Source organism: Python bivittatus, unplaced genomic scaffold (assembly GCF_059951505.1).
Source record: "Python bivittatus isolate LINGU-HERP-01145 unplaced genomic scaffold, Pbiv_v1 ctg000700_np1212, whole genome shotgun sequence".
Lineage (NCBI taxonomy): Eukaryota > Metazoa > Chordata > Lepidosauria > Squamata > Pythonidae > Python > Python bivittatus.
The window spans coordinates 100019689-100045053 of record NW_028277098.1 but is presented as its reverse complement, the minus strand read 5'-3'; the positions used below and the strand labels follow the sequence as shown (position 1 = coordinate 100045053).

The window sequence follows — 25365 nt, the reverse complement described above, 5'->3', positions numbered from 1 at the left end:
TTTCCTAGAGGTACTTTCCTTTCCTGTCTGCATCCTTACCTACCCTGAGACCAGTGTTTCTCAACCTTGGGAACTTTAAGATGTGTGGACTTCAACTCCCAGAATTCCCCAGCCAGCATGGCTGGCTGGGGAATTCTGGGAGTTGAAGTCCACACATCTTAAAGTTCCCAAGGTTGAGAAACCTTGCCTTAGACAGTACCCATTCTGCTCTGGCAGCTGGAGATCAAAGACTTGCCTAGCAGACTGTTTTTTTCAGCTCTGATCGGAATAGCAACCATGTGCCACGATCTGCCACACACGTGTGTGTAAGTAAATGAAGTGTGTAAAGTCTTCCCCAAGACTGGTCTTCCTACTGATCACCATCACCAGCTCCCATCATGGCGATCCCTGTCGGTCCCCTCCGGCCCTTCTCCCAGCATCTGTGCTCTACGGCCAGCAGCCGGGATGTGCACCCCATAGCCTGGGAAGTCAACTCTCAAAACTTGATTCCATGCTGGGGACAGCAAAAATAAATAAATAAATAAATAAATAAATAACGGGCCTTTCCTGGTTTTTTTGCCAGCAGAAAATAATTGTTTTGCTGGTTGGCCACTGGCAGCAAAATACCCCGGCCCATTCTGGCTTTCTGATTCTGGGGGGGGCCGTTCATGAAAAACAGGCTTCATTTCTCGGTAAGGAATGACAGACCCCGCAGCGTAATCCTCAAAGCTTTGCCAGGGAGTTTTTTTTTAATAAAATAAGTTATATTAAATCTTTTAAATTAAAATAAATGGCTTCTGGACTCAAAGACACTCGTGCATACTTAAAAAACAAAACAGCCAGGAGCCGCGTTCTTGCCCGCCCCACTTTTTCCTAAAAAATGCTCCTTCAGCTTCTGATGCAAGGTGAAGCAGAATTAAAAAAAAACAGCTGCATCGCCGAATGGCCTTTTTGCAAGCGTTTGGAGATTTACGGTGGAGTGTGTGAGGGTAGGGGTTGAGGTGTGGGTGCAGAATCCGCCACTCCTTCAGAGCAATTTCTTTACAAGAGAAGCGATCAAGAGTCCAGAACGTCTTCCTCATCGCTCCAGTTGGGTGGGGCGTCTGTGCCAAAGTAACGGTCTCCAAAATTTCCTAGAAGGCAGCAGGAGAAACAGTGAGATTCACATTGATTGAGCAGTGTTCCACTATACCTGTCAACTGCGTTCGCACAACACACTTAACCTGCTTAGTGAATTTAGAGGATTGCACAGTTCCCTGAACCGCTGGCCCAGGAGGCTATTCCCCAAAACACAAAGAACCCCAACCACAGTTTGGAAAATGCAGCTGTTAGGTCACAGTCTGAATGGGTACAACGTGTTATAGGAACACTGGCAGCCATAAACCAAGATCTCTCAGCCTGGTTTCCATTCTGGTGGCTGGTTAATGCAACTTGGGGAAAGAGCTTGGCTAATAAAGGAAAACCTATAAAGCAAGCAGATTCTGCAGCCAGAAGCAGGAATGAGGTAGCCTTGAAGAAATATCCTGAAATAAACTCTAGTTTACTTATCAGCGGGCATGATTCCCTTAGTCCTAAACTGGTTGGAACTTGGTCCTTAGCTACAAATAAAGAGGGCATGCCAAGACAGAATACAGGTGCCATGAGTCCTCTGGAACTGTGTTTCTCAATCAAAGCAACTTTGAGATGTGTGAACTTCAACTCCCAGAATTCCCCAGCCAGCCTTGCTAGCTGGGGAATTCTGGGAGTTGAAGTCCACACATCTTAAAGTGGCCAAGGTTGAGAAACACTGCTCTAGAAGATCAACATACACATGACATGACATAGTCTGGTTTGGCGTGGCTTTCATAATTAATTACATGAATATTAGTTAAATGAATAGGTGGACTGCAAATGGATTGCAGAGAGGCACAGAAATGACCTTGGAGAAATTATGCAGTGATGGTTACAGAAAGATGCTTTAAGCCCAGGAAACAGAGAAAGCGTGGGAAAGACGCTCAGGCTGGCTCCCCAGTCTTACCTCCACCCCAGGTATAAGAAGGAGGGAGGGAGGGAGGGAAGGAAGGAAAATAAGGTTTCGTTACTCTAGCCCAGTGTTGTCCAAACTTGGCCACTTTAAGATGAGTGGACTTCAACTCCCAGAATGCTGGCTGGGGAATTCTGGGAGTTGAAGTCCACTCATCTTAAAGTGGCCAAGTGTGGACAACACTGCTCTAGCCTATACTAATAACTAAGTTCCAGTAAATCCTGTGGAGTTGGTTTCCTGAACTGGCCTACCTCAATGGGCCGACATCAATCTTGAAAGCCTGTGTTAGACTTATCAGGTAGACCAGACAGGAAACATGACCGGATAAGCTAATTCTACTTTATTGTAAAGTTACGTTAACAGAATCTTGCAACTCTGAAAGGACAATTCTCCCGCTGTCGTGTCTACACCCTGAGAACTTAGGGAGGGTCCCTTTTGAGACTCTTGTTCCTCCCACTATACAGCTGCAGGCTAGGCCCTCTCTTATCTGACCGTTCCCTAGGCAGCATCTCTTCGCCCCGTCTCTCAAGGTCATTCCCACATACCATTACACTGTCCTTTCCCTTCCCTTTCTCTTACACCCAGGGAGTCGGGGGGAGCCAGCCTGGGGTCCTTTTGCATGCTTTTTCCTTTTCCTGGGCTTAAATCATGTTTTTGTAACTGTCACTGCATAGTTTCTCCAAGGTCATCCCTGAAGCTCTCGACACATACAGGTGGTCCTTGCTTACCAACCACTCATTCAGCGATTGTTCAAAGTTATGACAGTGCTGAATGAGGGATTTACGACAGGTCCTCAAAGTTTTGGCTGTCACAGTGTGCCACAGTCACATGATTGTGATTTGCGACTTCCCAGCTGGTTTCCCACAAGCAAAGTCAATGGGGAAGCTGGCAGGAAATTGCAAGTTGTGGTTTCATGGGGTCCTCACTTAACAACCTGCAGTGATTTGCTCAATGATGGCAACTAGGAAGTGCCAGAACTGCCATCACTAAGCAGCACGGTCACATAATATCGTACTTCATGACCACATCTCTTAGGGACGGAAATTCTGGTCCCAATTACTGTAGTTAAATGAGGACTACCTGTATATATTCTGCTCTTGTTTCTAGCCAAATGTCTTTTTCCTTTCTGGAGAAGTGCCTGATGATCATTTTTTTTAAAAGGTGCAATTTGCTAATCCCTAAAAAACCTCAGAAGTATTAATCTGGTATGATTTCCCAGGACTGTACCACCCCTGCGTGCAAGAGGGCAGCAGAAAAGTGTTTTAATGTCTGCCCATTTTCCCCACCCACCCCCTGACAGAAGCAAGGATGCAATGCAAAAGTGATTCCAAATTATTTCTATGTCAACAAGAAAATGTCTGAAACCAGCAGGACATAATCCTGATCTTTAAAAAAAAAAAAACTCAATTGCCTCACCCTAATTGAAGCTAAAGATCCTGCTCCCCCCCCCCGCCCCGGGCTGTTTGGTAGATTCTCCTAAACTATGATCTTCTAACCAAGATTGTTTTTTTCCCCCAAATATAATTTTTATTAAGAATTGTAATTACTGTAGTAAAAACTAATACAAACTAAACATATAGAAAGAGAATGGAAAAAAGAATAAAAAGTGCATGAAAAAAGAAAAAGGAAAAAGAAAAGAAAGAATAAAGAAAAAGAAAATAAATATATAAAGAAGTGACCTCCAACCTTCATCACAATAAGTATAAACAAATTTAATAACTCTTCACCTCCTATAAGGTTAAACAGATATCTCTTCATCCCATATCATATCCCTTATTTATAAGCAAATCCATAAAACAGCAACTTTTCAATCCTGGCGTCAGCAAAAAGTTCATAAATGGTTACCAGAACTTTGTAAAAAACTGACTTATATTAACCTTGATCAAATCAACCAACTTTCTATTCCTTCCTTTTACTTCTAACAGTCTTAATCTTTAATTCAATCAAATATTATCATAGGATTTGATTTCTCTTCAATTCTTCTTTATCCCATCACACAGATTTCTTCAAGGCTTTAACAAACCTCTTTTGTAGATCCAATAAGAAAACATTCCCCAGGTCATTCTCTTGGTTTATCATTTGTATTTCCCTTTTAATTTTTAAAACTTCAGCCACTTTCCTTTGTGTATCCAGTAAAGCATCATTTTACAAATCATTCTCTTGGCCTGTCATTTGTAGTTCCACTTTTGGTACTTTCTCTGTCTTGTCACATAAAATTTGTTCCGCATCTGTCATTCATTAACATCTTTTGGATCTATCCACAGAAGCAGACATCATTACTGACAGTGTTGATATTGAGTTACTAACTTCTGGCTCCATTCTTCAAAGATCTCCTTTAATATTTCTGATGTTATAACGTTTGGTATCATTCTGTAAGTCCCAGTATTAACTGACATCAGGCTTTGTATTTTTTCTTCTTCTGCTTAAAATCTTTAGTCCCATCTAGCATCCAGTTTCTAAAATCATCACTTATCTTTTGTTATGACTTCCAATAGCCAGGATAGCCAAAATAAGTCTGTTTCCCACAAGAAGCTGTAGTTAGTTAGGTCATTCCAAAATCTTATAGTAAAAGTCAATATTCCAAATTTGTCTGGACCATTAATCCATTTATAACTTTCTTAGATCAAAATCTTAGTTGGCTTTTTGCTGTTTATTTCAAATTCTTTAAGTTCTTAAGCTTGTAATTAATTTTTCTTTTGTTCAGAGTTGAAGATTTGATGAAGACTTTTCAAATTTGCTGTTCCGAAGGTCTCTAATAGCTTTAAGACAGTTAATAGGCAATTTCCAAAAGTGATTAGAACGTGAGGATTGCAAGCTTAGTGTCCTTTAAAAGGCTCTGCTGCAGTTGTGAGCAAGATGGCTGATCCCGTCATTTCCTGGTGTTCAAATCAGCGGAAAACTGCTGTCCTGTGATCTCCTTGCAAGGGGCAGCCGTCCAGAGTGCATGTGGCTGATCCCCTGTCCTCTCCTTATCCAGAGAGGTTCCAAGGAACTGGTTTACTCACCAGTTCATTGGTTTTTGCTGCAGTCGTTGGCTCTGCTTTTGCTGAGCCATCTTCAGTTTACCATACCTCCCCCGGAAGTCCCCCATGATTGCTGAATAATGAAGGTAATATTCCCTGCCATTTAAGGGGGGGAAATTGTGATGCAGATGATAAAGTAGGCAAATGACAATTTAAAACAGAGTATTTCTCTCCCCCCAGCTTTTTCCCCAAATTCTCCCACCCGTATGTGTCTTACGGCAACAATTATTCTACATCCCTGATAGAACCACTCTTTATTTATTTACAGCCAAAACACGTGAAAACAAGTTACAAATATAATCTAGACTTGACATTAAATAAAACAGTTTAACAAATAAGATAAATATTACACGATACACTTAAAAGCCCAACTCATTGATTTGTTACTAAAACCCTTGTTTTTATAGCCATAGTTAAAATCTGGCTGTTGCCACTGTAATCTCAGGATTTTCATCTGCAAGTAAAATGTTTACATAGTCAGAAGTCTCCCTTCCTGGTTTAGATTTTAAAATAGGCCAGATGATAGAAACACTCACCGATACCAGGGATGATGCGGAAAAGGTCATTCACTTTCTTGTCTACAGCAGTTGTAATGATCTTGACTTGTGGGAAGGCATAGGCAACAGAGTGGACACCCATCTCGGCCATCAGCAAGGACAGAAGAAAGATCTTGTCCTCCGGCACATCATGATCCTAAGGGAAACAAAAGGATTTCAGCCTCTCTTTTAATCCTGGCTTTACTTTCTGTTTTATTGCAGTTGTTCTGAAAACCCTTTAAAAGGCCAGAATTATTATACCCATCTTGCAGATTAGAGAACTGAGGCTGAGCAACAGTGGATCCATCCAAGCCAGCCAAGGGAAATGATACTGGGCAAAAGCTGGATATAGTAGGATAGGTCTGTGGGGACAATTTGGGCTGTGCAAATATTTAAAGACGGCTTCTCCTCCCTTGGATGTGGAGAATCATAGAATCACAGAACCGTAGAGTTGGAATGTGTCCCAAGGATCATCTAGTCCAACCCTCTGCGATTTATAGGAAAACCTATGAAACGATCTGTGAAAGTGGCTGTCTGGTCTCCTCCTAAAATCCTCCAGAGATGAAAAACCGACAATTTCTGTAGGTAGATAATTCCACTGTTAGGCACATCTTACCATCGGGAAGTTTTGCTTTTTATTTAAACAAAATCTGGAAGCTCCAACTTCTTTCCATTATTTCTGGCCCTAGTTTCTATGACTGCAGAAAACAGCTCTTGACCATCTTCCCGGTATCTTCCTTTTATGTACCCCAAAACAGTTATCATGTCTCACTTTGGTCTTTTTTCCAAACTGCCTGTCTTCGTAGGACATGTCCCTGCATCATCTTTGCCAACCCTGTCACTATCCTTCCAGAAATGGGATGCCCAGAATTGTCCACACCACTTCAGTTGGGGTCCCACCAGCACCGAGCATAGCGGAAAAAGGACAAATCAGATGTCTTTGACATTATGTTTCTTCTAATACAGCCCAGAAGATGCCTTAATTTTGATTCCTGCCCTCAGCAGGATTCAGACTAGATTTTATTTATTTATTTATGTAAATTTATTATTATTATAATTTGGTGTTTCTCAACCTCAGCAAGTTGAAGATCTGTGAACTTCAACTCCCAGAATGTAATGGTATGTGGGAAAGATCTTGGGAGACAGAGCGAAGAGACGCTGCCTAGGGAACAGTCAGATAAAAGGTGGCATAGCCCTCAGCTGCATAATGGGTGGAGAAAGAGGCTCAGAAGTGACCCTCCTTAACTTCACGGGCTGTAAAGGAGACAGCGGGAGAACTGTCCTTTCAGACTTGCAAGATTCTGTTAATGTAGCCTTACAATAAAGTAGAATGAGCTCATCTGTTTCCTGTCTGGTCTAGCTGGTAATTCCCCAGCCAGCATGTGTGGACTTCAACTCCCAGAATTCTAGCTGGGGAATTCTGGGAGTTGAAGTCCACACACCTTCACGTTGCTGAGGTTGAAGCACTATTATAATTTATTAGGTGGCCTGAAGATTGACTTCTAACGCAAGAATTCTATCAAACAATAAGACTTCCTCCACTTTGCTGCCATGAGAAGCTCTGTCCTTTCTCCCACACGCTCTTCCCCTTTTCCATCCTGGCTATTCTCATTTCCTTACCAGCAACACCCTCACGGCCATCATAGCGGCTGCCCCCGTGGAGACCGTGCAGTCCATCAAAATCACGTGATCTTCACTAATGTCCTTTGGGAGTCTCAGGTAGTGGAGCTGGAGGGGAGAGACAGACATCAGGGTGCAAACAAGGGGGAGGCGGGATCGGTGCCATCTTGACTTTTTTGCCACCTTCCCCCCCCCACCCATGGATGGCCTGCACCTTTCCCTGTTTAGCCACGTTGACCTTCTGGAGGAAAGGAAGGAGATAAACCTAGCAAGTGAATAAATAATGAATAACATTGCTAAGAGGTCATGAATCGTTCTCGGGCTTCCTCGTCCTTTCTTAGTCTCTGGCGCTTCACCTCTGGCTCCCCTGTGTATCGGTTCGTCTGAATCAAGATTGTGCCGATCCGGACATCCTTGCAGACAGCCCGCAGGGCTGGTTCCATGGTCTCTCCAGCCCTCAAAATGGACACCCCTGTAATCTGGAAGAGACAAGGTGCAATTCTACCAGCCTTTCTTACAACCAGTCCCTATTTGCTTTCTGTCTTCTCGGGCTTAGATAAAAGCTTGGACACCGACTCTTCTGGTCGCCTACCCTCAGAGAGCCCTCACCTCTAGGTAACCCAAACTTTTAGAAACAAAACAGAACAAAATCTGTAGCTCATTGCTTCTTTTTCTTTTCAGACTGTGGACATGTTTTATTTATTTATTTAGCCGATTTATACGGCCGCCCATCTCACATACCTGGGTGGTGTACAAACACACAAAATTAGAGCTATCGAACAAACAAAATGAGCCTAGACTTAACACAAGTGAATTCAGAGCTTCTACAGAGTTATAAAAACACCAAATCTAACACCGTTTTAAAATCTCTCTCTCTCTCTTTTCAGCCACTGACAGCCACAGAGATAGTGATATTATCAAATCATTGGATGGGGCATTTTCAGTACATTTCCTACCCTTTTGGGTGGCTCTACAACTATATGTTTTCACTTTCTGCTCTGAATTCATGTGGGCATTGGTCTAGAAATGTCAAGAATCTCCTGAGGCACTCCTGATTTAAATGGTAATTTCTAGTATTTCAACATGTGGGAGTTGCAACAGCAATTCTGGATGCGCCTTGCAAAAATGGGGAGGTTTGACCTAAATGCAGAATGCCAATGGTAGACAGAAAATGTGCTAACAAATAGACATTTCCTGTTGACTTGTCCTCAAGGGTCTTTGGTTGGTTGGACTTACTTGCTTCCCGCTATATGTGCAACCTTCATAGTCCTGGCCTTGTGGGGTCTGCACTGTGCAGCTCTGGAAAAGAAGACACCGAAAGAAGAAAGGCATAAATTAATATAGGATTTGGGAGGGAGCTGAGAAGAGCCAAGGAGCTCCAGAACTTTTTGTGCCAGAGAACAAGGAACTTTGAAGATAGCGAATGCATGGATGTACAAGAAGCCATTTCTCAGGTTCGAGGGCAATGGGCAAATCTGTTGCCCTTTGGAGGTCCTCCTAATGCCAGCCATTAGGTCTACCAACCCATCGCTCCTGCCGTGAGAGTCAGAAGAGGTGGTGCACCCCAACCATGAAGTCCTACCACGAAGAGATTCACAAAGGATAGCTCGGGAAGTTTCTCACATTGTGCCTTTAAAAGGCCACCTATTCTGAAAATTCATAACACTGTATTCCACACCTTTGTCTGAGCTCTAGGATGCTACAGCTGGAATAAGCCCTATATAACAATTCAGGTGTTGGCTCTCAGCTGCCACCGAAAACCCCTTTTGGTTCAAGAGGTTTTGCAGATCCATACGATCTGTTCACTGCCACCCAAGGGGGAAGCTTGCACCCTGCTGGGAGAAACGTGCTATTTTTATGCTAACGAGAGGGGTAATATTGAACAAAAGACTTGTGAGGAAAATAACCTTTGGGTGAAAGAAGCAAATTTTTAGAGGCCTCAGATGAATGGGATCGCCTTAATAAAATTGAAGCATAAAAGAATGTGCGGCATCCTTGAAGCTGCTGTGAACTAGGCTATACCAAAGATCTCCAGCTTTTGGGATTGGACTTAATTTACTTCCCTAATGTCCTGATTTCAGGGCATGGGGGACACAACTCTTACAGGGAGTCCTAATAGTTGTTCTTGTACTACTTTGAAGGTATTTCATAATCATCCTCATAATTTAAAGAGTTGCTGGGAGTGGGGTGGCATATAAATTCAATAAATTATTATTGTTAAACTTCTACGCTGCCTGATTCTTAACCACTCTGGGTGGCTCACGACAACCAACTGAAGAAATTGCAATAAAATCAATAAAAGACAAAACGTAAAAGATGGCATGTGGGAGGAAGCGAGGGTTCTTACTCTCCCTTGCCAAAGGCCTGGATGAACAGCCAGGTTTTCACAATTCTTCTAAGCCACATTTCTTTAGATAACAAACACCCTTTATTTATTTAACAATATTTAGGTATTCCAGTTGGACCCTGGGTTGGGGAAAATGCTGTAGGAGAACCAGTATGGTATTTCAATTCAAGAGTTAGGGGGTTTTAAAAAGGGGGAACAAGAAACAGAGCAGAGCACAAGGGTTCAGGAATGAAGGAGAAAATAGATGAGCTAGGTAAAGTGGATCATGCCACCCCCCTCCAATCACCTTTCCTGGGCCCATTCTGTTAGCCCTTCGAGGTAGATCAGACTTGAACGCCAAAGTTATGAATACTAAAACTACTTTTATTATAGGGTTGCAGTAACAGAATTTTGCAAGTCTGAATATGTCTCCCCGCTCCCTGCCTTTATCCTAAAGAGAACTAGGGAGAGTTAATTCTGAGACACTTTCTTAGGTTACAGTTCTGGCCCGGACTCAGATTTCTCTTATCTGATCACTGCCTTGGCTGCGGCTCTTCCTCCTGTTCCTCAAGGTGATTCTCACAGCCCATTACATCTTCCTTAGAGAAGGAATAAAAACTTCACCACAGCCATAAAAATGCTAGGAAAGCAACTGAAGGTGGATAACAAGAAGGGATACTCGGAGGCGAGAAAAGCTATGGGAAGCAAGGTCAAGAAAAATACTTAGAAAGAGCGCACAAAACATGAACATGAAGTTCTAACTTCTAACACATAGTCTTGATATGAATAAAACTGTTGTCTTTGTAGTGTCACCTTCATTCCCTCGCAAACCCTGATCTCATCAATTACATGCAAACTTTGGTTTGGATAAATCCCTGTGGAGGGGTTGCATTCCTGCCCATCTGAGGTTGGCTATTGCAGCCTCCACTATCGAAATCAACACACTTTGTGCTCCTATAGACAGACGTTCTGGTCTCCATCATTAAACCAACCCATAAAGCAGACTTTTCTGCTGTATTGCCTGCATCTCCCTACCTGGAAGGGGAGAAAAGATAACGCATGCTCAATTAGAAGGCGCATCAGCCGTTTGGAGTAGAAAATAAACTCATCCCGGCTTGTCTCCTTGTTTCTGAAAAGAGAAAAGGGGTGGGACAGATATAATCTTGGTGGGGGTGACCTTGGGGAAGACCAAAGAGGGGGCGCTATGGCATTGTGAGGGCATTGCTTTCAAAATTTCTAAACTTTGCAAAAAGGCCACTGAAAATGTAAATAAACCAGAATACAGATGAGCAATTATGTCTGCTGGGATTTTCTCATCTGTGGCACTCAAGACCATTTTTGTGGCTTCAAAGAACCCTCCCAAGATAGAGCCCCAGAAATCTGGGAGCAATAATATCCATACAGACTCCACCTTGGCCCTAATTAAATGAACCCTTAAAACCAGCTCTATCCTCCGCCCTGGGTCAGAGGGGGTAATGGACCCCCTCTGCAATACGCTGTTTTGGTTTTTTCAAATGAGTGTTGATGTCTTTCTGGACTTCCTCTTTGGATGGTGTAATTCTTTGTTTTAGGTTGTTTATTTCCTGGAAAACGCCCAAGTCCTGATAAAGGGGGGCAGCCTATAAATTGCAAAAAAAGCATTGACTGAGAAACCCTTGCAAGTAGCAAAGTAGCACGCTAGGGAAATTCTAATGGAATGCTACCTCTGTTGCACTAGGTTTCTACACGCTCACGGATGTAGAATGCTTCTCTCTGTTTTTTTTGTTTTAAAAAAAATATTCTCCCCCCCCCCGAAAAAAACCCTGAGGTTAGAGGAGGATAGAGGGAGGGAGAAGAAGGAGAGGGCGGATGTTTGCACAAACTCTGTGGCCGAAAACTCACCGGATAATGGTGTGCATTCCCTTGACCTGCGGGGTGTTCTTCAGGACGCTGAGGGTCTTGGGGAGAGGGTGGCACTGGTGAGCAGAAGCCAGCGCTGCCCTGCAAACGAAAGGGATCTGTGGGTCAAGTCGAAGACAGACACCCATTCCTTCCCAAGATCTTCTCCTTGTCCCCATCCGAACAAACCACGCAGACATCTGGCCATCGGTCACACCTCTCTTGCACCACCCAAACAAGGAAGCATCTTGGGCCTTCCTCTGAGCTAAGCACAGGTCGCTCGCCACACTAACCGGGTTAAGCCTTCTAGAACATCACCGCTTAGGACGGACTGGCCTGTAAGAAGTAGGTTTACACCACTTCTTCTTGCAAAGAATCCCGAAGCAGTTTCCAAATCCAGGTAAAAGCAGAATTAAAAAACCAACGTGGAAGAAACCAAAAAAATGATCCGTTAAAAGATAGGAAGAGGTACAGGGGCTGGTCATGGCTCATTCTGAAGGGCTGGTCTTTAAAAAAGGCCCAGAACACAACCACATTACAGCTGGCACAGTGCAGCAGGAATAGCATTCCATAGCATAGGGGCCACTGTGGATAAGACCCTCTTCAATATCATCCAGCAAGAGATCAGGAGTTTGATTTTGTGGTCCACAAAGGTTCTAGTCCATGTTATGCAAGCATTTCATCTCAGAGACTCTTTCTCCAACATGCAGAAGGAGCCAAGGACAGGGAGCAGACTGGCAGACCCAAATAGGGTGGAGAACAGCATTTGGGTACTAAACAGGCTTACAAAGACCTAACAGCAGCTGCCAACCTAACACAACCTTCAATGTAGCAATGGCTCATTGAAAAATAAAAAAAATCTTGGGTCCTTGGTACTCTTGGAGTTTGCTTTTCTTCCTGCAGAGGTTTCAAAACCTGGCTAGATAACATCATCCATGCATGGGAAAGTGGAGATTGAAAACTCCTGAGCAACATAGATTCTCTACTACATGTAGTCCTCACTTAATGACCATTCGTTTAGTGACTGTTCAAAGTTGCAACGGTGCTGAACAAAGGGACTTACAACCAGTCCTTGCACTTACAACCGTCACAGTACCTTCGCAGTCATGTAATTGCGATCCTGGTGCTTGGCAACCAGCTCGCACTTACGACAGTTGCAGCATCCTGGGCTCGTGCGATTGCCATTTGTGACCTTCCGATCCAGCTTCTGGCAAGCAAAATCAATGGGGAACCACATGATTCACTTAACGACCACATGATCTGCTTAACAGCCACAGTGATTCACTTAATAACCGCTGCAAAACAGGTCGTAAAACCAGGCACAACTCGCTTAACAACTGCCCCACTTAACAAAATTTCCAGTCCCTATTGCGGTCGTTAATTGAGGACTACCCGTATAGCAAAAATAAAAATATTGCTCCATGTCATACATTTTGAAAAAGATCCAGCCCTCCAGGAGATGGCATTCTGTGGCACAGGATGGAGGAGAAGAGTTTTATGAGAACCACAGCAAAATCCAGGCTATCTGAGTTTAGACTGCAAATAATGATAAAGGGAGGGGATGAATCATATCGACAAGACCAACTTGGAAGATTGGCCAGAAATTTGAAAAAGTTAAAGCAGTGTTTCTCAACCTTGGCAACTGTAAGATGTGTGGACTTCAACTCCGAGAATTCCCCAGCCAGCATGGCTGGCTGGGGAATTCTGGGAGTTGAAGTCCACACATCTTACAGCTGCCAAGGTTGAGAAACACTGAGTTAAAGAATGTGTTCAATAAGAGCCTTTATTCCAGCCCTCCCCAAACCTGGCCCCGTGTTGGCAGGGGTATTCTGGGGGCAGTCATTGTACCATGGCTTGAAGAACGCTGCTGTGAACCGCCCAGAGAAATGACGCTGCCCAGCCAGCGTGCCAATTCTGTGTGGTTGGTTAGGCTGGGCCAAAGGCCACCCACGGATTCCTTCCTTCAGCTCCCCAAATCCCAGGGGCTCCATCCCATTCATCTTGCAAGAAAAGAGAATTAAAAACGCACACGCAGACCAAAGGGGATGGCCATTAAGAAGGCGCTGACCTCGCCAGACCGGTTTGAAAGCCACAGGCCGGACGACAGACAGACAGCAAGAAAACGCCACGATGGGGATGAACCAGGAACCCAAAGAAGTGTGTGAAATTCCCTGGCAACCTCCAGGTCTAACAAGGCGACTCACATCTGCATTCAAATGTGTTTTGGTCAGTTCTCCAGCACCAATTCTAGTTCTCAGAATCAGGTTCTTATGCTGCCCTGTCCTCAGCCCCAAATGGGGAGACAACTGGCAATTGGGGTGTGGTGCTTCAGAAATATATTTGCAAAGCTTGTAAGGTGGAAGTTATTTTAGGTAAAAATGCATGCAGAAAATTAGCACGTCAGGGCAAAAGCAAAAGTGAAATCTTCCTTCCAGCCCTTCAGGCCGTGTTTCTCAACCTTGGCGACTTTAAGATAGGTGGACTTCCACCCCCAGGATTCTTGGGAATCCTGGGAGTGGAAGTCCACCCACCTTAAAGTTGCTAAGGTTGAGAAACGCGGCCTTAAGCTGTCTGTAGGAAAAGTGATTTGCTTCTGTGGGAAGGTATGGCCTTTCCCTCCCATCAGAAGTGCTTAATTCACAGATGTATTTACACCCCCATCTGTGCGTGGGTGTGCTTAGGAGGTGCTGGTGAACTCAACTTGTAGAGCAAGCAAGGCTGCAAAAAGGACAGAGAGTTAACGGGTTGGTGAGTCTGGCATGGGGCTCGAAATAGATTTTACAACGGGGTTGGATGCGTGTTACCGGTGGGGAGTATCTACCCAGGTCCAGACAGAAAACAGCCACCCTGAACCTGCAGGGACAACCCATTCGCACGTTTGTTTTGCCCACAACTGACAAAGCCACTCAGCCAGGGATGAATTCTAAGTACGTTAAAGGGGACCAACGTTTCACAGAGTTTCTTTTTCAGTTGAAAAGCCTGGTTCTCCTTTGTCACAAGTCACCAAGCATTAAGGGAGCCTTCCCTATAGAGTACACTGGCCCATTATGGGTGTTTATGGGGCGAAGAAGCCACATTTTCCCCTCCCAAGCGAAGCTACAGCAGGCACATCGCCTTTTTTGCATCACGTCTCATGCCACAGCTTTGAACATCTCAAAACTTGAAAATCTGCAGGGTGGGAGCAGAGGTTTTCGTCACACAAACTCCCCAGGATGACCGAATTCCCACCACACCTTTAACCAGACGAGTTAAAAATCTCACAGCTGCACTCACACAACATGCAAAGCTTGGCTAGTATTCGCATGAGTTAGTGGATGTATGTGTGAATGTGGCTTCACATATTATATGAACTCTGCCTGTTTAGGGAATGATTTACTCTACAGAGCAAATCCAGAAAATGGGTTAACCATGTTGTGTGAACTTAGCTGAAATGTATGCAGTGTTGTCTATAGACCAGTGTTTCTCAACCTCAGCAACTTTAAGATGCGTGGACTTCAACTCCCAGGATTCCCCAGCCAGCATGGCTGGCTGGGGAATCCTGGGAGTTGAAGTCCACGCATCTTAAAGTTGCTGAGGTTGAGAAACACTGCTATAGACCCTCAACTAACCCACTAAATTACTTGATGTGGCTCTTTTCTGCCTTTCCATCAAAAAGAAAAAAACCCTGAAGAGTGAGTTGCCAAAACATCAAGTTTCCACCCCACCAAAAGCCCATAATGCTTTGTTTTTTTTAAAAAAAGAACAGAGCCGAGCTACATGTTACACTCTCTCTGTGAAAATATCCACTCCCTTAAAAACAGGGCTGCTAGAGAGACCCCACTGCTTCCATGGAATTCGACCACCTTGAATTCTCTCCAACCCAATGCCAGACATGAACATCAGGCCTGTGTCTGGGGCCACCTAAGATGGAAGAGGACCACAGAGGCAGAGCTCCTTTGTCTGCTAGAGAAGCCAACACTAAAACCACACCAGCGGTGTTAGGAAAAGGGCAAGCTGACTCGCATCATGGAGTCCTCCACATGCAGATTTGAGCACCAGCAGAAGCTCACACAATTTAGTACTCAAACCAAACCAGGATGCCAATTGGTTCCTCACATATCCCAGCGCAGCTTCCTCTGTTGATCAGATGGGTAGAGTCGTTCGGGATGAAACCAGGTGGGAAAACCGACACAGCAGTACCCATCACAGAGAATTGGGGTTAAGGGGGTGGGGGGGAGAGATATTAAAAGAAAAAGACAGAAGTCAAATGAGAACACTTCAATAAACAAAGAAAATTGGCCTCAGAGGACGGAAGGTAGGTAGAAACACAGGTAGAGATGTGAAGGTTGAACCAAGTCCACCACCTTCACCATCAAAGTCCTGTTGGATGTTCAGGATTCAAATTTCTGGCATGAAAGTTGGCATGAAATTTGAAGAAATGGCATGGGAAGGAAGGGTTCCACCCCCCCAGCTTCCCATCCCAGAAGATCTGTGGTTGAGAAGCGACAGTGCTCCTTATGGGATTCTCCGTGCTAGAGAGCTTAGGAAGACAGCCAAAGCTTCAGAGGAATCTAGGGCCATCAGCTGCACAGCCAAGGAAGAAGGCTGTTTTGGAAGAGCGCTGTGGGATTCACTGGGGAACATTTTTTACGACACAAGAAGTGTGAGTTGTAGAGGCATCCTCAAGAGTTGTGGTTGGTCTTCTTGGCCTCTGCCTCTCAACCCAGTACTCAACTCCCTGTCACCCACCATCATCACCTTTTCTGTCTGTGATCGGTAGTGGAAAATTCTGATAAGCAGTTCGTGTGGTTTGGGTTTTTTTTTTTTCTGCTTTCCTCTTTCATGTGTCAGAAGTCTCACATCTAAACCCAGTCGTTCTGTCCTCCCTTCTAAGCTTTCCTTCACAAAAACAAAGCTTTAATTGAAAGTGCAGGCGAACAAGGGCGCATGTCTCAGCTGGGAGGGTAGAGCGCTGCCCTGATCACAGGAAGAGAGCAAAGGAAAAAGAGAAAAAGCAAAGCGGAAGAAGAAGGAAAAAAGCAGCAGACCCCAACCCAGGCATTTCAAACGGAGACGGAGGCGGCTTTGAAGATTCCTGATCTTTTCAACCAGGGTTACTGAGACTTTTCCAGGCACATCAAACCAATCAAGGCCCTACGACAGGAGAAGGGGAAGCCTCAAGAGAATCTATGTCTAGAATGCATTTTCCTAAACGCTGACAAAGGTTTTGCGCAACGTAAGAATGCGTTTTTTCTCCCAGTGTGCCAGTGGCTTAAAAGTTTTTGAATTTCACTCTGTTTCTCTTTCTAGGCCCTAAAGGGGCTGATAACGTTCTCAACAGCGAAAGGCAGGATTCCCACAACAAATCACAAATGATGCAACTATATTTTAGTGGAGCCTGGCCTGTTGTGTGCCCGCAAAGGGCTCCACCCGTGGGTGACGGGGCACAATATAAGAGGGGACAAGTATCTTGCAGAAACTGACTCTCCCTAGAAAATGCCCTCCAGCTCTTCACTTAGTTGCTGCATGAACACAACGGTCTAGGTTCACACAACACAAGGAACCCAAACTAACCAGGCAAGGTCACACGATGTTGTAAACCAGGGTTCCTCAACCTCAGCCACTTGAAGATGGGTGGACTTCAACTCCCAGAATTCCCCAGCCAGCATGGCTGGCTGGGGAATTCTGGGAGTTGGTCCACCCATCTTCAAGTGGTTGAGGAACCCTGTTGTAAACAACCAAAAACAAACCAAGTTAATGTTAACCAAGCTTAGCATGTATGAATGTATCTACTACATCTTTACATCGCTTGGTTAAGAGTTGTGTCAACACAGTCACTCTGTTCTATCCTGCACTTTATACTTCTATTTGAAGTTAGGAACACTTTCCTACTTAATTAAGTTTGTTGTTATAGCTATATCCTTAAAACTTCCTCCCTCCCCCTTATTACAGCAGTGACTAGAATGGGCTACAGAAAACAGGGGTTGATCTACGCAGAGGAAATCGTAATGTTTTGCCAAAGCTCAGCTGCTACCCAGGATCACAGGCTTCTTTTCCCTTGCAATTAAAAGATCAAAGTCCCCAGAGGACGAAAAAAAGATAAAAGAAACTCCCTTTCATTTCTGCCTCAGCTCCTGATGAGTTTATGAGGCCCCAACTCTTTCGACCTTCCAAAAAGCAGTCAAGTCCTGGCTCTGCCAACCGGCTCTGCCAACTGGCATGGGGCGAGAAAAGGGGCAACCCTGGGGGTGGCTAGCACCTTGAAGATGCTCCTGAATGCTAATATCTTTTCTACCAGCAGCACCTTGGAAGATATTAGTATTTATGTATGTATGTGGTTTTTATTGTATTTTTATTCTATTGTCATTGTATTTTAATTAATATTTATTTGTTGTTTTTATTGTAAACCGCCCAGAGTCACTTCCTGGTGAGATGGGTGGTGACCAAATTTGAAATATAAATAGATATAAAAATATCTGGGCAGCCATGCAAAATAGTTCGCCAATGTCTTTTTTACAGATGTTCCTCGATTTCCCAGTCCAACCTATGGCTGCAAGATTTTCTGGTGGTCTCCTATCCAATTTCTCATTAAGCTCAGCCCTTCTTGGTTTTGCGGGGAGGGGCAGCCAAGAGGGGCTGGGTACAATCCCTTCCTCTGCTTGGCTACACAGAGCAGCATGGAGATTTCTTGGCAACAGTGCAGAAGTGGTTTTGCTACTGCCTTCTTCCAGGATATTGTTTCAACTTCTGTGTGTCTTCCAACTTTGGCATTTCCTGGTGGTCTCCTGTCCCATTACTAATCAGGTCCTGGCCCCAGTTTCCTTTTTGAAATCAGCCAAGGTCGGCTAAGAGTCGTCACCGAGCTGGATCAGAGGATGGAAACGGGAAGTCTCTCACTGAGATCCCAGCGTGTCAGGGGTTTGTAGATTCAGAGCAAGTTTTCAGCCTATAGGAATAAAGGATCCCTTAAAGTTCCTCGAAGCTCCTTAAAACCCTGTGGAGGATTGAGAATTATTTAGCCCAGCAGAACATTCAGTGACTAACTTTCCAGCCATTGATCCAATCCAGTGTTTCTCAACCTTGGCCGCTTGAAGATGGGTGGACTTCAACTCCCAGAATTCCCCAGCCAGCATGGCTGGCTGGGGAATTCTGGGAGTTGAAATCCACCCATCTTCAAGCGGCCAAGGTTGAGAAATACTGATTCAATCAAAGAAGCTTTGGAAATATTCTGTGTGTGTTTGTGTGTGTGTACCTTCCCTTTTAATGCTAAGACCAGCAGATGATCGATCTTGTACAACTAAGCAGCAAACTATGAGAAACTAAGAGCAGATTTACTCCAGTTTTAGCTTGCTTCTTCAAGCTACTTTTCCTCTGCTAAAAGGATCTTCCTGTGATTCAGATCCTAGCCTGTGTTGGAGGTTATGTATCCAGCCTCAAAATGTTAGCTTCCCCTTTGTTAAATCCAACTGGAGGTTGGCAACAGGGTGCCCCCAAGGGCCATGACGCCCCTGACCTCTGAAATGAATTTGAAACTAAACCAAAAGACCTTGCTCTTTTCCCTTTTTATCTTTTCTTTCCCCCCAAAGTGACAAGGCAAAGACTAGAAAGGGTAGATTTAAAAATTAACTCAAAAGGTTGATTTTTTAAAAAAGTATCATTGTGATGATGATTAAAAAGGCCAACAGGGACCCCACAGTTTGAGGACATTTTTATTCTCAAAACAAAAGAGAGCTTTTTTTAAAAAAAAAATTGCATTTGCTAGATTTTGGCGCTTAGGGGGGAATTAGCCTGGCCTCTGCTGTGCTTCAAATGCCTTGGGGCTGGCGCATGAGAAGAGGGGAGACGTGGGGAGGGAAGAGAAAAGGCACGGATCCTTACCTGACGCTGAGTTCACGCTGCAGGAATAACACAACAAAGACAGTGAAATCAGTATTAAAACACCAGCAGGGGAGTAGGAAGCCAGGAGGGAAATAAAAAGCAATCTATTTTCTATATTCATTGCATTGTAAGTTCATGTCCTAGTGCAGTGTTGTCCAAACTTGGCCACTTTAAGATGAGTGGACTTCAACTCCCAGAATTCCCCAGCCAGCCATGCTGGCTGGGGAATTCTGGGAGTTGAAGTCCACTCATCTTAAAGTGGCCAAGTTTGGACAACACTGTCCTAGTGTTTTTCTTCCTTAAAGCATTCACAGTTTCAGTTTTGCTCAGAGCAGGTTTAGGCAATGACTTTGTGAACGTTTGGTTTCGAACGCCTGCCTTTCAAAAGAGGTTTTCGAGGGCCCAGCTGGAGCTGCTTGTGCCATGCCTCAAATGAGGGTCTGATGCCCCCCACGGGCCAGCCTAGCCCAGTGATCTCCTGAGCAAACCTGGACGACACAATGCAGGGGTGGCAGTCAACACAACCCTGTTCCCACCCACCCCATGCCAAATTAAACCATGCTATTAGTCTGCAAGTGACCCCTGGAGATTAATGCAACTCGAGCAACTATTTTTTCTATTTTGGGAGCTCCCCAAATTCTTTTTTAAATAGATTTTGATGGGTCTCAGAAGGGGCAAACGCATAGCTAGTCGTCTTCCTCCTCCTCCTCCCGCCCACCTTTCCTCCTCTCGGGTTCTCGGGTTGAACAGGAGTATTTTCCAACAACATTTCTCCAATTTGCTCTGGAATGGTGTGGCCCCAAGCAGCTGTCCCCGGTAACAGTTTAGGGCAATTTTACTCCTCTAAAAACTTCGATAGAGGATTAGATACAGGTTTGTTCAACCAATCTGGGGAGCTTTGGATAAGCTATGGACCCCGATCCAGAACCCTGTCCTGCAAACTTTGTGGCAAAGAACATTTTTTTTGGAAGGGGACTGATGCTGGCTGCAGTGTTGCTAGCACCAACGGATGCCCTTGGAGCAAAGAAGAAAACCTGCATGGAAGCTGAGCGTCCTACCCAACTGATACCACCCAATGCATGGGCTTCCCTGAACACCCATCAGGCCTTACCTCCTCCAGCTGGCTGTGCACATGCTGGACGATCAAGTCAATAGCAACAGTATTTCCACTGCCTAAAATAAAAAAGAGAGAAAAAAAGGTGGTCGGTTTGCTCCCTGTAATGGCATAGGAACTCCCCTAGAGGGCGCAAGCACCCCACAGATCACTTTCTCAACCTTAGCGACAAGATGTGTAGACTTCAACTCCCAGAATCCCCAGCATAGCATAGCTGGCTAGGGAATCCTGGGAATTGAAGTCTACACATCTTAAAGTTAGCTATGCTGGCTGGGGAATTCTGGGAGTTGAAGTCCACACGACTTAAAGTGGCTAAGGTTGAGAAACACTGCTACAGATCTTGATGCAAGCAGCAGTCAAAATTTGGAGTTGCAATTCTCTCAGATCAACTTCCTATATATTTAACAGACCCACAACTAGGTAGCAAAAGGCTGCTCCCGCTGGATTTCTCCAAAGTACAAATGGATCTGTACCAACAGACAGCCAAGAACAGTGAGTAACTGCAAGAATGATCACTGCACCTAGTAAGAGGTGAATCTATATACACGGAAATGTTCATAGGCAACACAGGTCATTGGTCTCCTCCCTCCTTCCTTCCTCGTGCTTCAGAATCATCCTGATGCAAACTTTCCAATAAAAATAGTTTTGCAGCTGATTCTGTCCACAAGACTATTGCCTTGCATTTTTTAAAATCTTCACTTTATATTTTTTAAATACATAAATACAAACCTTAGGAAGCAAAACAACAAAATGAATGGGAAGCTTTCCAAGCACTTGTTTTAAAAAATTACATCAGTACAATCTTGGCACAGCCAATTTGCAAGTCACAGGGCAGACTAGAGAAGTCTGTTGGCAGTTGGTAGCACAACAGGGACAACAGAACCTCCAGATCCAGTGGCACTCTACCTTAATGCCCCGGACCAAATCCTTTGAAGTATTTTGGCTAGCTGGTTGGAACTGGACCCCAATACTATTTCAGCAAGAGAAAAAGGGCAGTCTGAGCGAGAGATCTTGCAAATGGCTCCCCAGGCAGGAAATCCAGCCGGGCCACCGGCAAACAGTTAGAGGAGGCCTACCTCGTGGGACAACAATGTCTGCCAGTCTCATGGTGGGCTGGATATACTGGTCAAAGGCCGGCTTGACAAACTTGTTGTACTGCTTGATGACTCCCTCGATGTCTCGGCCCCGTTCGCTGATGTCCCTGCGCAAACGCCGAACCAGACGGATGTCCGAGTCAGTGTCCACAAATATTTTCATGTCCAGAAGCTGGAGGGGAAAACCAAGGGGAAAGATCCAAGTGGCAATGGGTCTAAAATAGATCCCTCTAGAGCAGTGTTTTTCAACCTTAGCGACTTTAAGATGCGTGGACTTCAACTCCCAGAATTCCCTGGGGAATTCTGGGAGTTGAAGTCCATGCATCTTAAAGTCGCCAAGGTTGAAAAACACTGCTCTAGGGAGATGCCAAGGGGGTTGTGGGGAAGGTTGGAAAGCGCTAGACTAGAAGTGGGGAGACCCAGGCTCTGCTCTCCTCCCCTCAGCCACAGAAGCTCCCTCCTTCCCTCTCAGATGGTCCAACCTCACAGGGTTGTTGTTATGGGGGAAAACAGGAAGAGGGAGTGCTAGGTGAGCTGTCTAGAGTTGCTGAAAGAAAGGTGGGATATAAATCTAATAAAAAATTGATCAATACAACCTTGCAAGGGGGAAGAAGGGAAGAGGAAGGATTAGGGTTGGGGAAGGGGAAGGGAAGGGGAAAGGGAGGGGAGGAGAAAGAGAAAGAGAGAAAAAGAAAGAGAAGGGAAGGGAAGGGGCCTCATTTTTTAAAGTTTATTTCCAATATTTATTAATTTCCAAGCCTTCTCTTCTGCCCCAATCTTAGCAACCTCTGGGCAGGTAAAGGATAAAATATAACCTACAAACCCCAAAGAAAAACAGAAAACCCCCTAAGTAGGGCCAAAAGCCACTCAAACAAGATGTCCCAATTGGGGGGCCCGTCCTCTAGTTTTCAGCCATGCTGACCCCAAAGTGGCAGGGAATATCTGCCACCAGCTTTCAGCTCCCGACTCGGGGCATCCAGGGTGTGTGAAAAGGAGACTTGTGTCTGGAGGGGGCTCTGGGGCCACCAGTGCGCCCCCACCCAGGAAAAGAGGCTGGAACCCCAGACTTACCTTCAGGAGCTCCTTATCGGCAAATGCCATAATACCTTCAAATATAATCACGTTGGCTCCATAAAGCATTTTCTGGAAGCGAGAAATTGTGCATGAAGACGGTAAACGTTTGTTTAAAGCATGGCTTGGATATTAGAAAGCAAAGCACAAGATGAGCTTGGCTGAAAAGTTTAATGTTATTCCGTGAAAGGGGAAGCAACCCTAGATGGTCACCCACCATTTTTCCAAGCTAAATTAATCAGAAGTTCTCAAGAGCATGGGATATCTCAGACTCTTGCCGTGATCAGGTCAGTTTTTAAAAACATCTGTACTTCTCAGCCTACCCCAACCCTGCCCCCTCCAGATGTGCTGGAACTACATCTCCCAGACTTCCCAGCCAGCATGGGCAACAAGGAATTCTGGGAACTGAAGTTCCATCAGGAGGAAGCCAGTTTGGGAAATACTTTGGCAGATGTATTTTAATATACAGTTTGCCTCAACAGGTCACAGCACCTGGCTAAGTTTTTCAGGGCTCAAAGTTTAAACAGGGCTGGACCTAATTAGCACTTGGGTGGGAGACCACAAGGAAATCCCAAGGTTGCCAAATAGACTGATGTTGGGGAAAAAAATCCTAGAAGAGGAGATTGCCAACCACTTTGATCTTGGTACCAAGAAAATGATGACACTGACGTGCCCATGAAGTCACAAGGAGCCATAGTGGATTGAAAAGGAATGTTATTTTAATATATACGTTATGACCTTTAAGGATTTATCTTTAGTCATGACAACCCCAGTTTTATTTATTTATCTATGTATTATTAAACTTGTATGCTGCCTGACAGGGCAGCTCACAACAATCAAAACAAAGAAATTACAATAAAACCAGCTGTCCTAGAGGAGTGAGAAAGCTGAGCCCAAGAAGTTATTCAGGCAAAGGAGACATGCCATCCTAAAGGGGGTGGAGCTAAGACCCCTGAAATCAAGGCAATCTCAGAATCTGGGCTCACCCATTCCTTCTTGCGACTGTGGGTGGTGAAGTCATAAATGGGGATCTTCACGCTTTTCCCTTGCTTGAGTTTTTTGAGAGTGGCGATGATCAGGTCAAAATCAAAGGCGTCGGGATGGTCAAAGTTGAAATCATTGCTGGCAGCCAGTTCCTGCTGCTCTTTCGTCAGAACCTGTGCCAAAAAAAGAGATTTGTGGGACGGGGGCATTGAACAGCCCAACAGAAGCAATGGCCGGTGATCAAGATGACTCAACAGGTAGATTTTCTTTATTGATTTCAAACATCAGCCCTACCTTTCATGCTTGGCCTCACCAGGAGGTGTGCAAACTTAAAACCCTTTCATATAACTTAAAGAATTGTAAAGCAAACAGAGGCATCTTGAAACAGGCATACTAGGCAGTCACCATGAATAGGCAGCCAAGGGAAATAAATCAATAGCAGTGGATTAAGAGCAGGGAGACCCGGGTTCGAGTCCCTCCACCGCATTGGAACTTCCCTTGATCCACCAAGAAGGCTGTGGTAGGAAAAAGTGGAGGAGATAATGCTATGTATCAGGGATGTCCATTAGGCAGGGTCAAAAAAGTCAACCGGGCGCCACAACGATGTGATCGAACCTCCACATAAAAACGGATGCCACCATCTTGATTTTTTTGACCATCTCCTGCAGGCATTTGTTAGGGCTCCTGCAAGGAAGGCCAGACTGCAGTAATAAAAATATTCAGCACGTATATCAAGAGATGGAACGACTGACTGGTAGCCCATCTATGTCAACCCAACTGTGTTTGGATATCCTTTTAATTCATTGCTTGTATTTTCAGAACCTTCTTGCAAACTGACTGGAGGGGAAACAGCTGAGAAAGATGCCACAGGGATCGATCCTGGTTTGGCACTGGGCATTTTATTATGGCAGTTCCCCAAAGTTTGGTCCCAGAGGCGCAGGATTTCAACATCCAGGACGCCATGGCAAGCAGAGCCATCGATCTAAAAGAAAGACCCAGTGACGTTCCTGCTCTTTCTACAGTATGGGAAGATCCCATGCCTGACTATTGCCCTGGTTTTGCCTACTTTTGGGGTGCACAGCTTAGGTTCCCAGGGCCGTCTGCATCCCTCAAAATCTTGGGGGTAACTCCCATCCTTCCTAAAGTTATGTGTTTGTTTAAACAATTTCTATATATTTACTTATTTAAACAATCTCATGGTAGTGACACTGGGCCAGCGATTCTCAACCTTAGCAACTTGAAGTTGTGTGGACTTCAATTCCCAGAATTCCCCAGCCAGCCATGCTTAACTTTTAATGTGACACAAGGCAAACCTTCCTAAATATATGGGAAATAATATTAACGCTATTTAAACCATTTGTTTCATTGCCTTTATATTTCAATGAAACCAAACTGAGTTTCTGTCCTGGCCTTTTTGAAATCCAGCCCCTTGCTCCATCACGCCAAGGTAGCCCTCCACTCTCTCTGACTGGGTTAGAAACCTTACAGGCGGTTTCCTACTGGCTTCATTCACACATTGGTGGATTTCTACAATACGGTGAGCTTCACTGCTGTCCTAACCTTGGTTAGGATGTCTTGTGGCCACTCAAAAAAAAGGGGGGCCAGTCAGACCCGGTTTAATGTTAGACAGGAGACTAAGAGGAAGGCCAGAGCCGCATGGTAGACTGGAAGTTAGAATAAGTTAATATAAAGTCATACTGTTGCCCAGAAAACAACAGGAACGCACCAATTTAATCACCAGGATTCAGGCGGGGCTCGCGTTACTCATCCGAGCCTTCAGGTACCCACACCCTGAGCCATCCAAGGGGACGATTCACAATCCTGGCCCTTTCATCCTGCCCGCCTGGGCTTTCCAACACC

General features: G+C 44.8%; 1 protein-coding gene across 4 annotated transcripts in view; it reads right to left on the bottom strand.

The window, feature by feature from the left end:
• Window positions 1-541: 541 nt before the first annotated feature.
• Window positions 542-25365, bottom strand: part of UCKL1 (uridine-cytidine kinase 1 like 1) — a 45856-nt gene continuing 21032 nt past the window's right edge. For 2 of the 4 annotated variants that reach the window (XM_088154603.1, XM_088154605.1), the window contains exons 4-15: window positions 23508-23678; window positions 22522-22593; window positions 21433-21622; window positions 20354-20415; window positions 15481-15500; window positions 11389-11487; window positions 10543-10636; window positions 8418-8480; window positions 7538-7660; window positions 7182-7289; window positions 5562-5718; window positions 560-1112 (exon numbers count right to left, since the gene is read on the bottom strand). In XM_088154603.1, coding sequence (XP_088010729.1) covers window positions 1036-1112; window positions 5562-5718; window positions 7182-7289; window positions 7538-7660; window positions 8418-8480; window positions 10543-10636; window positions 11389-11487; window positions 15481-15500; window positions 20354-20415; window positions 21433-21622; window positions 22522-22593; window positions 23508-23678 — 1236 coding nt within the window. In that variant the 3' untranslated portion in view covers window positions 560-1035. Of the gene's footprint in view, window positions 1113-5561; window positions 5719-7181; window positions 7290-7537; window positions 7661-8417; window positions 8481-10542; window positions 10637-11388; window positions 11488-15480; window positions 15501-19242; window positions 19260-20353; window positions 20416-21432; window positions 21623-22521; window positions 22594-23507; window positions 23679-25365 lie in introns of all 4 variants that reach the window. The other 2 variants (XM_088154604.1, XM_088128397.1) reach the window with 2 other exon arrangements.